At 36.0% G+C, this 13620-nt stretch overlaps 1 protein-coding gene across 8 annotated transcripts in view; it reads right to left on the bottom strand.

Moving 5' to 3' along the window:
• The window catches only part of CTNNA2 (catenin alpha 2), a 1475417-nt gene that overhangs the window by 48353 nt on the left and 1413444 nt on the right, over positions 1–13620 (bottom strand). For all 8 annotated transcript variants that reach the window (XM_025354028.1, XM_025354027.1, XM_025354025.1 and 5 more), the window contains one exon: positions 10662–10843. In XM_025354028.1, coding sequence (XP_025209813.1) covers positions 10662–10843 — 182 coding nt within the window. The remainder of the gene's footprint in view (positions 1–10661; positions 10844–13620) is intronic.

Here is a 13620-nt window from a genome sequence, read left to right as displayed (position 1 = left end):
CAGGTATTTTGGATTCTGATCTTTTGTTATATTGCAAATTACTTCTAGTCTTGGCTGTATGTTAGGTTTCTTTTTTTACAATTTTTAAAAACAAATTTTAATTTTATTGTAGTCAAATGTATTAATCATTCATACTATAGTTTGTGCTTTTCATATATTGTTTAAGAAGCTCGCTCTTATCCCAAGGTAATTAAAAATATCTTTCCATTTTATTGTAAAATTTTAAAGTTTCCTTTTTATATTTAGATATTAAATCCACCTATAGTTTATGCCTTTTGTATAGGGTAAGATAGGAATCACACTCTATTTTTCTAACCAGTAACCAATTGTCCCTTGACAATACATTGAAAAGTTAATCCTTTCCCAAACAATTTTATTTTTAAATTTTATTACCTTTTATCTTTAAATTCTGTATAAGTAAATGTATTACTATAAAATATAAACACAGAATGCAAAAATACCCAGAAAAAGAACATGAGAAAAATTGCCAACTGCCAAATTCAATTGTCTAAATATTCATAAAAATTTGAACTACTAAAATGCAGTTAAAGTCATGTGTAAAATGAAGAAAATTATTTGAATCATCTGGGAAATCCTGAATATCTCATATGTGGTTCTGAGTATGATGTAACACCTTCTAAGAAAGTTTCAAGGCCCAGGTTTCTTTAAATGAGCACAAAATTAGTGACATGACCCACTTTTCCCACATCGTGAACAGAAGAGAAGGGAAACAGAAAAAAAATATTCGGGCCATTTCTGGGGGCGGGGGACCAAAGTTACTCATTTCCTTTTGCTTACATAACAGATGGTGTGGTGTGGTTGCCCTTACTGGTAGTTGAGGAATAACTGTGGAATAATAACTAGTATCTTTAAAAGAGAAGACCTTGAATTTGGCTTATGTAGCAAGGGTAGCATTTTCTTTTAATGCTATCATTGAATAGGTTTCAAGTGAATTCTAAAGCTCCTTCAGACATTCGAGTGTCTATAGCAATGTTAACAGAATTTCTGTAATGATGGGCATTCTATAACTCTGCACTATCCAATATGGAGTCGTTAGCCACATGTAATTACAGGACACTTAAAAGATGGCTAGTGTGACTGAGGAACTAGATTTATTTAATTCTGTCTTCTATTTTTAACTTTTTATTTTGAAATATTATAGATATTGAGGAAATTCAAAGATATGTATAGAAATGTCCTATTCATTCTTCTCCCAGCCTTTCTCAATGTTAATATCTTGTATAACTACAGTACAATAGCAAAACCAGGAAACTGATACTGGTAAAATTCATAGGGAATATTCATCTTTCACTATTTTTTATGCACTTGTGTAAGTATAGCTTCAAGTGACTACTACAATTGAGACACAAAACTGTACTATTACCACAAGTTTCTTTCATACTCTTTATACCATTTAACCCATCCCTAACACATTCCTTAATCATGAATCTCTTCTCCACCTTTAAAATTTTATGTCAGGAATGCCATCTAAATGGAATCATACTGTATGCAATATTTGAGATAACTGTTTTTCACTCAGCATAATTATCTTAAGGTTTATCCAAATCATTGCATGCATTTTTATTGCTGAGTAGTAGTCTATGGCTTAGATGTAACACAGTTTGCTTAACCATTTGCCCAATGAAGGACATTTGGGTAGTTTCCAGTTTGGGACTATTACAAATAAACCTGATGTAAATGTTTATGTATAGGATTTGGGGTAAATACAAGTTTTTATGTCTCTGGATAAATGTCTGAGAGCAAAATATCTGGGTCCTATATAAATCCCTTTTTAGTTTTTTGAGTTTTTTTTTTTTTTTTTACTTTAAGTTCAGGATATGTCTGCCGAATGTACAGGTTACATAGGTTTACATGTGGCATGGTAGTTTGCAGCACCTATCAACCTGTCATCTAGGTTTTAAACCCTGCATGTGTTAGGTATTTGTCCTAATGCTCTTCCTTCCCTTGCTCCCCAACCCCTGACAGGCCCCAGTGTGTGTTGTTCCCCTCCCTGTGTCCATGTGTTTTCATTGTTCGACTCCTAACTATGAGTGAGAACATGGAGTGTTTTCTTGTTCCTGTGTTAGTTTGCTGAGAATGATGGCTTCCAGCTTTATCCATGTCCCTGCAATTAACATGATCTCATTCTTCTTTATGGCTGGATAGTATTCCATTGTGTTTATGTGTCAGATTTTCTTTAGCCAGTCTATCACTGATGGGCATTTGAGATGGTTCCAAGTCTATGCTATTGTAAATAGTGCTGCAATAAACATACATATGCATGTGTCTTTGTAGTAGAATGATTTATAATCCTTTGGGTATATGTCCAGTAATGGTATTATTTCTGGTTCTAGAGCCTTGAGTAATCGCCACACTGTCTTCCACAATGGTTCAACTAATTTACACTCCCACTAACAGTGTAAAAACATTCCTATTTCACCACAGCCTTGCCAGCATCTATTGTTTCCTGACTTTTTAATGATCTCTATTCTGACTGACATGAGATGGTATCTCATTGTGGTTTTGAACTGCATTTCTCTAATGATCAGTGATGATGAGCTTTTTTTATATGTTTGTTGGCCACATAAATGTCTTATTTTGCCAAGTGTCTGTTCATATCCTTTGCCCACTTTTTGATAGTGCTTTTCTTCTTGTAACTGTGTTTAAGTTTCTTGTAGATTCTGGATATTAGAACCTTGTCAGATGGGTAGTTTACAAAAAATTTCTCCCATTCTGTAGGTGGCCTGTTCACTCTGATGCTAGTTTCTTTTGCTGTGCAGAAGCTCTTTAGATTAATTAGATCCCATTTTTCAACTGTGGTTTTTGTTACAATTGGTTTTGGTGTTTCAGTCATGAAGTCTTTGCCCACACCTATTGTCCTGAATGGTTATACCCACGTTTTCTTCTAGGGTTTTTGTTTGTTTGTTTTTGGTTTTGGGTTTTACATTTAAGTCTTTAATCCATCTTAATTTTTGTATAAGGTGTAAGGAAGGGGTCCAGTTTCAGTTTTCTGCATATGGTTAGCCAGTTTTCCTAGCACCCATTTATTAAATAGGGAATCCTTTCCCCGTTGCTTGTTTTTGTCTGGGTTGTCAAAGATCAGATGGTTGTAGAGGCCAATATCCCTGATGAACATTGATATGAAAATCCTCAATTAAATACTGGCAAACCAAATCCAGCAGCACATCAAAAAGCTTATCCACCATGATCAAGTCGACTTCATCCTTGGGATTCAAGGTTGGTTCAACATAGGCAAATCAATAAACGTAATTCATCACATAAACAGAACCAATGTAAAAAACCATGATTATCTTAATAGAAGCAGAAAAGGCCTTTGATAAAATTCAACATCACTTCATGTTGAAAACTCTCAACAAACTAGGCATTGATGGAACATACCAAATAATAAGAGCTATTTATGACAAACCCATACCCAATATCAAACTGAATGGGCAAAAGCTGGAAGTATTCCCTTTGAAAACGGGCACAAGACAAGGATGCCCTCTCTCATCACTCCTATTCAACATAGTATTGGAAGTTCTGGCCAGGGCAATCAGGCAACAGAAAGAAATAAAGTTTATTTAAATAGAAAGAGAAGAAGTCAAATTGTCTCTGTTTGCAGACGACATGGTTATGTACTTAGAAAAACCCCTTGTTGGCCTGGCACAGTATCTCAGGCCTGTAATCCCAGCACTTTGGGAGGCCGAGGCGGGCGGATCACGAGGTCAGGAGACAGAGACCATCCTGGCTAACATGGTGAAACCTCATCTCTACTAAAAACACACACAAAAAATTAGCCAGGTGTGGTGGTGGGTGCCTGTAGTCCCAGCTACTTGGAAGACTGAAGCAGGAGAATGGCGTGAACCCAGGAGGCGGAGCTTGCAGTGAGCCGAGATCGCACCACTGCACTCCAGCTTGGGAGACAGAGCGAGACTCCATCTCAAAAAAAAAAAAACAAAGAAACAAACAAACAAACAAAAAAACCAAAGAAACAAACAAACAAAAAAACCCTTGTCTCTACCCAAAAAAAACTCCTTAAGCTGATAAGCAGCTTCAGCTAAGTCTCAGGATACAAAATCAATGTGCAAAAATCACAGGCATTCCTATACACCAACAATAGACAAGCAGAGAGCCAAATCATGAATGAACTTCCATTCACAATTGCTACAAAGAGAATAAAATACCTAGGAATACAACTTACAAGTGATGTGAAGAACTCTTCTAGGAGAACTACAAGGCACTACCTACTTAAGGAAGTAAGAGAGGATGCAAACAAATCGAAAAACATTCCATGCTCGTGGATAGGAAGAATCAATATCGTGACAATGGCCACACTGCCCAAAGTAATTTGTAGATTCAGTACTATTCCCATCAAGCTACCATTGACTTTCTTTGCAGAATTAGAAAAAACTACTTTACATTTCATATGTAACAACAAAAAAAGCCTGTAGAGCCAAGACAATCCTAAGCAAAAAGAACAAAGCTGGAGGCATCATGCTACCTGACTTCAAACTATACTACAAAGCTACAGTAACCAAAACAGCATGGTACTGGTACCAAAACATACATATACACCATAGAACATAACAGAGACCTCAGAAATAACACCACACAGGTTTTTAGCTTTAAAAGAAACTGTCAATGTTTCAGTTTTATTTAATCTTAGTGAAAATTTTAAAACCCACAGCTTACTTTATGTATACTCAATGGTGAATAACAAAAGCTTTACCTCTAAGACTAGGATCAAAGCAAGGATGCCTGCTCTTGCCACTCCTATTTAACATAGTACTGGAAGTCCCAGCCAGTGCAATCAGGCAAGTTAAAGAACTAAAAGGCATTCAAATTGGAAAGGAAGAAGCAACATTATCTCTGTTAACAGGTGACATGATCTTACATGTAGAAAATGCTTAAGATTCTTAAAAAGAAATCCTGGTAAAACTAATAACTGAATTCAGGCAAGTCACAGGATACAAAATGTTTCTAGACACTAGTAATAAAAAAAATCCTAAAAGAAAATGAAGAAAATAACTCCATTTACAATAGTATCAAAAAAAATTAAATGTTTAGCAATAAGCTTAACCAAGGAGTCAGAAGACTTGCATGCTGAAAACTACAAAATATTGTTGAAATTACAAAAGTAAATGGAAAATCATTCAATAAATGTGGATTGGAAGACTTAAGATGTCAATACTACTGAAAGAGATCTACAGATCCACTGTAATCTCTATCAAAACCCAAAGGCATTTTTGGCCAAAATTAAAAAATCGATCCTAAAATTCACATGGAATCTCAAGGCAACACAAATAGCCAAAGCAATCTTGAAAAGAACAAAAATTGTAGGCCTCACACTTTGATTTTAAAACTTACAATAATCAAAACAGTGTCATGCTGGCATAAAGACAGACATGGAGACCAATGGAATAGAATGGAGTTCAAAAATAGACCCTTACATATATAAAGTCAAATGATTTTCCACAAAGGTATTAAGATTTTTGCTAAGATTTAGGTCTTGGAAAAGGGCAGTGTTTTCAATAAATGGTGCTGGGAAAACTGGATTATCTACATGCAAAAGAAGCAGCAGTACTCATGTTATACCTCATTTAAAAATTAACTGAAAATAGATGAAAGACCTAAACATAAGAACTAAAGTATAAAACTCGAAGAAAACACAGGAGAAAACTTCATGACATTGGATTTGGTAATAATTTCTTGGATATGACATGAAAAGTATAAGCAATAATACAAAAAAATAGATGTTGAACTTCAAGATTAAAAACTTTTGTGTGTCAAAGAACACTATCAACAAATAGTGAAAACAAAGCCAATAAAATAAGAGAAAATAGTAATTCTTTATCAGGAATTTGTAATTCATGATAAGAAATTAATATCCAGAATATACCAAGGACTCCTACAACTCAACAACAAAAAAGCAAACAACCCAACTGAAAAATGGGCAAAAGACTTGGACAGACATTGTTCCAAAGGAGATATACAATGCCAATAAGCATAGGAAAGATGTTTAACATAATTAATCATTAGGGAAATACAAATTAAAACCACCATGAGATACCACTTCACATCCTTTAGGATGGCTACTATCAAGAAAAACAGAAAACAAGCTTTGGCAAGGATGTGGAGAAATTTGACCATTGTGGAAAACTTGGAACACTTGTGTATTGCTGGTGGGAATGTAAAATGGTGCAGCCACTGTGAAAAATAAAATTGTGATTCCTCAAACATTTAAAAGAATTACTATATGATCCTGCAATTCCACTTCTGGGTATACACTTAAAAGAAATGAAAGCAGGAACTTGTATACTTATACACTCATGTACAGTGCAGCATTATTCATAATAGCCAAAAGGTGGAAGCAACTGAAGTGCCCATTAAGAGATGATAAAGAAAATGTGGGTGGTATATGCATTCAATGGAACATTATTAAACCTTTAAAAGGAAAAGCATTTGAGTATATGCTACAATATATGCATGAACTTTGAAGACATTGTGCTAAATGAAATAAGCCAGTCACAAAAGAACAAACATTGTATGACTCAACTTATATGAAATTCCTATATTAGTCAAATTCATAGAAACGGAAGGCAGATGGGGAATTTACATTCTGTAGGTACAGAGTATCTGTTGAGGAAGATGAACATGTTCTGGAGATGGAGGGTGGTAATGGTTGCACAAAGATGTAAATGTGCTGAATGCCATAGAAATATACACTTACAAAGGATTGAGATGGTAAACTCCATGATATATACCATAATAGAAAAACAATTTAAGTAGTCATATACAGCTAGTGGCTACTATATTGGACAGCACAAGTCAAAATGAGCTACAGTCATTCAGATAATGTGAAGTGGGCACTGAAACAAGAAACAAATAGCCAACAGCAAAAAAAAAAAAAAGGAAGAAAAAGAAAATCACATCCATGAAAGCATCAGAAGTTTGAGTCTTCTTATCCATGGAAGACAATATCGACAAGAAAACTGGCCACATTGGTTTATCTCCCCATTTTAAAATTGCGACCCATAGCCCTTGTGTTTTTCTACCTTAGAGCAGATTTTGTATTTTGTGGGTTTTAAAAGATGCTATGGGTAATCTCATGTTCTGAATGCAGGAGCAATCATATTGTCCCATCTGGAGTATGTTTTTAGTTTCCTTGGAAAGAGCATCAAGCCATATAATTAACTCTACTTATATAGATTCTTGAAATATTCTCTCTTTTGGACATAGGTAATTCTGATGCAAAGGTCAATATCTGGAGTCTTTCCCGTGAAGTGGTCACTCCAAAAAAGAAAGTCAAGGAAAAGTATTACCACGTCACTGCCGTCACATCACCATTTATGAACTAATTCACATTTATTTTGTGAGAAGGTAATAAGTAGTAATGTGAAAAATCTATGCCTCAGTATATTCTGAGTTAATATACTTAGTATTCAAAATTCAAATTCTGAGTTAATCCAAGTTATTTTTTATGCCTTCTCAATACCTCTAACATGTTAATACCAAATGTGACTCTCCAATAATGAGATATAGCACATAAAAAGGGTATTTTCAAATGTATTGAACCATAAAAGTCACTTTTCAGAGACTTCTGAATATGCTTGGGAAATTTTACTAATCAGCTGAGGCAGTATGAAGACAGCACAGTGGAACAGTTGAGTGCATCTGGGGAATTTCAAGAACTCAGGTAGAACTACAGAATCACAAGTTGAACTGTTTCAGGTACTTCCTGGAATAGATTGTAAGGTCAGACGTTAAACATCTACAAAATTAGGACAGAAGCCTAAAGGTCAAGAAAGGTAGACCTTGAAGAGCAAACACAAGGATTTTTATTCTGTGAAAAAAGGAGCTAATGAAAGTTTTGGTGCAAAGGAAGCTGGATGACTGCCCTTCACTGGACAGATGTGGCCTGGATGAGTGGAGAATCTGAACCGAAAGACCAGCTGAGGTACTACTGAGCATGTGAACTAAGCCAGGAAATCAAGTTTGGGAAACATAGAATGATTATATGATTTCTGAGTCTAGTGCTCAGTATTTGACAGTCGGTCTCAAAACTGTTGAAGATTTGAACTTAAGTTTGATTCTAAAAACAGGTTTGTTCTTTGCTGTACAATTAAACTTGAGCTGTTGCTATCTGCACACCTTTTGTTATTGGGAAGCAAGACTAGCAACATGCTATTTCTTTCTGAAAAATGACATGAAAAGCATGAATTCACTCCATGCAGGATGGTGCTTCTGCCATTGTCGATGAGATGGAAGTCAAGAACTGAGTGGGAAAAAGACATGAGGCATAATCAGTTTTATCTTCCATGAAGAAGTTATTACACATATAATGAGGCAGAACCCTTCCAATTTCAATAATAATGGAGTGGATATCATTGAGATTACTGAATCAAATTAATGAATTAGCTAGTGATAAGAATAAAATAATAAGATAATAAATGCCAGGGTATTGTGTACCCACATGCCCTTTACACATATACATTAAGGAAGGTAGCCAAGTTTCAATTCCTAATCAGTTATATCCATTTCTTTAAATAAGAGAAAATGGTACTTAAGAATGTTTAGAGTTACGGACCTAAAATTATTCCTCCTTGAAGTGGAATACGCAAGTGGAAGGGCAATAATAACAATGTGTAAGGTCAAATATAGTGAACTTAGGTGAGAGGCCACAAAGAAAGGCACTATTCAGCTGTCTGTAAAAAAACAGGCTGTGCAGATGGAGGCAGCAATGAAGCCTCAACTTCCTATGTTGCATTTCAAACACACAGTCTACTCTGGTTCTCTAGTCATTAATTACTATACTCCTCCCTGTGCCCTAACAAAAAGAGCACAAAACTACTCATCACGCGGTGGGAAAAATTGTAACTAGTAGCTCCCTAGACATTTCATTATTTAAATCAGCATAAAATGATATGAAATTCCTAGGAAATTGAAGACACCTTCTTCTCACTTTTAAAACTATACTTTGACTAGCAGACATGTGCCTTATTTAACACCATGTAATAAGACCCCTCAAATATATCTTTTATAACTGTGCCTTGACCAGTTATATAATCTAGAGAATTATAAAATGTGCTCCTGATCAAAACTAGTAACATGACCAGATTCATTATTCACTTTAATGAGATTATTTGTTCAAGTGATGCTATTAATGGATTGGATAATCATCAGATAAAGTACTAATAAAATGTTGAAAGCAAGCAAATTAAGTCATCATAGGCCTTGAGAAACAACGACTGAGGCTGCCATAATAGTCTGATTTGTAGGAAGTTTCAGACTGAAATAATGGCTCAGACTTTTTTCCTGCTGTTACGTTTTGTGAAATAAATGTGTGAAGTCTACAAAGACTAACCAAATGTACAAATTTGAACTTCTCATAAATACAATGACATTTAAAAGTCTCGAAAGGCTCCTTCATAACAGTAAAGTCATTCCACTGAAGTAAAAAGCAATTTTAAAATATTTGGAAAAAGGGCCAAGCTATGTCATTAGTACATATTGGCCAGAGGCAAAGGGGGTGACACAGAGATATTCCATATTAAATTATAACTTTTAATCAACTCTAGCCTTTTCTTATTAGAAGCATTCAACAACCATTAAAAAACGTTGCCACCCATCAGATGATGTCTTGACATTCCCATATATCTTATATTATTTCAATAACAAATATCATGTTAAATCATTAATACATCTTCGCGTATATGTGTGTTTTCCAGAAAAAAACCTACGGTAAAACGCTAGTTTATATTTGTATGGCAACATAATTTATACTTGCATTATCTCTTTGGATTTAAAAACTCTCTTCTGAAGTTGATAAGACAAGTGTTATTTCACTATTTCGCAAACAGAGAGTAAGAGACCTCCCCCCAAATCACCTGATACTCTGATTCAAAATTCAGGGAGGTTCCTATTGAGTTTTGCTCTCCCTTGGTTTGCCCTTTGTGTTGAAAGGGCAGATATATCATCTTCTTTTAAAGAAGAGACCAAAATGCATTGATAGAAAGAGCACTAACCCTTGTTGAAGAAAAGTCTCCTGACAAAATTCTGACTGGTCATTTGATTTGTCAAAGGTACTAGCTCAGAGTTAAAGGAAATAAATCTTACACAACTTTAATTTCTCTGTGAAAACAATGGAATCTTAGATAGTTGTACCTGATTCTTAATATGTAAGAATAAAATGTGAGCTTAAATTAATGCTAGATCACAAGCTAGTATTACAACATACTACATGTATACATGCACGCGCACGCACGTGCACACACACACACACACACACACAGGTACATATTTTTCCAAAGGGATATTAACGAATCATTCACTTTATCTTCAGAATAATATTTAAGCATATTGCAAAATAGCACAGACCAAAGATGAGTCACCCATCCCCAGGGGTTTGATTTTATGACTGCCTTAGGGTAGATAATTACAACAATAATTACAACATTGAATCTATTCTCCTTGACCAAAAAGACCTACCTATCTGCTAGGAATTAAGTCCAGATCACTTTGACTTATACATGTAAATTTGTAACATCACCACCTTGCCTTGGTATATTTTAATTTTTCAGCAGGCTCTCACATGCTAATACACACTGCTACACTTCTGGGTTTAATGAAAAAATCTTCAGCTCCCTGGCTCTGGGCCTCACCTTGTGAAGTCTGTCATTTCCATCATGATCATGCACATCTGCTTGGCCAGTACAATGATATCATTGCCGCTGTCGTCCCATTTGGCCACTTCTGCATCCAGCTTGCTTTTCTCTTGATGGAATATCTCCACCTGCTCAGCTATTTTTGCCTTCTCCTCCTGCGGTAGTTGCGCCATGATGGCCTGCGTGGGTTACAGAAAAAGCGTGAGTGACGGTGACAAAGGAAGTACAGACCGTATGTTGACTCTGCCTTCTGCGGATGGCAGAGCAGGACCCTGCAAAGGCTTATGAGCTACCCTGCCATTTCGGAAAGCACGTCTTTCTCCATTCCAGGGAGGCCACGAGCACAGGCTGATAAGCGCCCCAAAGTCCCCGTCCCACTCCCACATATGAAAAATACAGAGATATCCAAAGCTACGTGCGCACTGGCAATAACAGAACTTCTCTGCCGCTTTGATGGCATATGTTTGTTCAAAAGAAGCTATTCCTGACAATTTTTATATTTGGTCTCAGGAAACTTTTACCAGATGAAAGAATGCACCTCTTTCAACGCTGAAATCTGTTCAGAGAAGGGAAAAAAGAAAAACGGCCTTCTGTCGCTGGAAAGGAGAGGAATTTTAAACACTATCTGAGCATCCAAGTGGGGGAGGATGGGGCTACTTTCTGAGTGTAAATGAAGGTGTCTACAGAGAGATGCCAAACAAAAATCCCCTGCCCAGGGCATGCCAGGGACGGCACGCCTACTCCCAGCCCTCCCCCATCTCCTTTAGGGTGGTGGCATGCCTGTGGCTCCTCGTTAAAGCCTTTGAGTACGTAGGCAGAAAAGTTATAATGGGATAAAGTATAAAATTAGGAAGCGTGGGTTCATTTTCAATAACTGCTAGGTAAGAAAATGTAGAAAAGGGAAAACTGCAGTCTTCTCCTTATTCATGGATTCCTTCATTTGCCAATTTTCCTACTCTCTAAAATATATTTGTAACCCCAAAATCAAGGCTTGTAGCATTTTTGTGGTCATTTGCAAATGTGGGCAGAGCAGCAAAAAATTGGAGTTGCCCAACACGCATATTCCCAGATGAGGTTGAAAAGGCAATGCTCTGCCTTCCTTTTTCAGCTCTCATACTGTAAACAAGTGTACTTTTTACAGTCTATTTACTGCTACATTTTTCGTATCTTTGTGCTTTTTGTTAGTAACTTTGCTGTTTAAAATGGCTCCAAGCATGGTGCTGAAGTGCGTCTAGTGTCCCTGAGCATGAGAAGGCTGGCATGAGCCTTATGGAGAAAATACATGTGTTAGCTAAGTTTCAATCAGGCATGAGTTACAGAGCTATTGGCTGTGAGTTCAATGTTAATGAATCAAAAATATGAAGTGTCTAAACAGAAACACCCATTAAACATAGTTATGTATTGATCAGCTGAAGAAAATGTCTTGACTGGCAGCTCTGAGGAACCTAATGCTGTATTTCCCCTAGGAGCAATGATTAAATATTTGCTAATTAAATGTTCATGATGACTTCATAGAACATAACTATCAGGAGTAATGAGAATCAACTATGTTTGTTAAACACCATTTAGGTAGCAAGCCCTGAATGAAATGTTTGACATCACCTTATCACATCCTAGCAAAACTGTATGCAACCTGCTTCACAGACAGGGGAATGTGAATAGGTGCTTCCATTTCCCTGCTTCTGGGATACATATATTTTCCAGAAGACAGACCAAGAGAGTACAGTTTGGGGGACTGCAGTTTCTGCAATGAACAAGTAAAATAACACAGGAAAACTGCTTCTTCCTAAATTGTAAATCTTCTCCCGGTGTGAGTGAATAAATTTGGAAGGACTAATAACTAGTATCAGGCAATGTGAGCTCAGAAAAACTGGGTTCAACAAGGGCTCTGTAGCTGACATGGGTTAAGACTTCAGTGTTATATGGATCTATCATTGATCTCTTCAGATAGAATATGGGTATAGTAAATCATTACCTCAAAAGGTGATGGTGGGCAGCAAATTAAATATGTTTTTTCAAAAAAAATGAAAGTAAGCATGTATAGAATTATCATTAACATTATATTATAATTTCCGCCATTAGTTTACCTTTCCAACTACCACTCTGGCTCATTAGTTGCCATAGGGAAAGGGATGGGCTTGGGGTCTATGTGACCATCTACAAATAGAAGATGGTTATGATTCCTTATGTATATCAACAAATACTGGGTACTGTGCTGAGACTTATGTATGTCAAACAACAATCTACTTAATCATCCTAATACTATTACTATCCCCATTTTAATAATAATATGTAGGCCCAGAGAAATTCATAAAATTCCTAATATCACAAAATAGGCTGTAGGAACAGGATTCAAACCCACTTGAACTAAGATCATTCTTAACCATTATACACAACTGGATCATCAGTTGTGCGTGGCCATGCAGCTTTCCCATTGCTCGCCAGGCTGTGCATCCTGGTGGATGCCATAGACATGAGTTGCATATGGTGTCTGATTTGCCTAACAGTATCCTTCCCAGATGCTTCTTACTAATAGCCACATCTACTAACTTCCATGGATGCATGTATGTGGCTTTAAATAGCATGTGTACATATTTTTGGATATGCACATGTATGTGTAAATTTTAATCCATATGTAAAAATCCAGACTTGCATGAATACTATTGTTAAGATATTTAAAATACTGTATCTTAAAAGATATTGTTAAAATAGCTTTAAAATCTGTATTTAAAAAGGTACTTGATATACATGAGTTTATTATAACCTCACATTTGCAATGTTGTGTTCATAGCAAGACAGCTATTCCACTATATTTGTGATACGTTTGATTTACAGAAATTAAATATGCACCTTTTTCCTTAACTATCCCTTTCTGATGACCTATTGCTGTTTTTGGTTTATTGTCCTCCTCATACAAAAGAGCGAATTGTGCTTTACTTAGACCTCACAGGTCCTA

Source organism: Theropithecus gelada, chromosome 13, assembly GCF_003255815.1.
Source record: "Theropithecus gelada isolate Dixy chromosome 13, Tgel_1.0, whole genome shotgun sequence".
NCBI classification, from domain to species: domain Eukaryota; kingdom Metazoa; phylum Chordata; class Mammalia; order Primates; family Cercopithecidae; genus Theropithecus; species Theropithecus gelada.
Note: the sequence above shows the minus strand (reverse complement) of the source record. Positions and strands in the feature narration are given on the sequence as shown.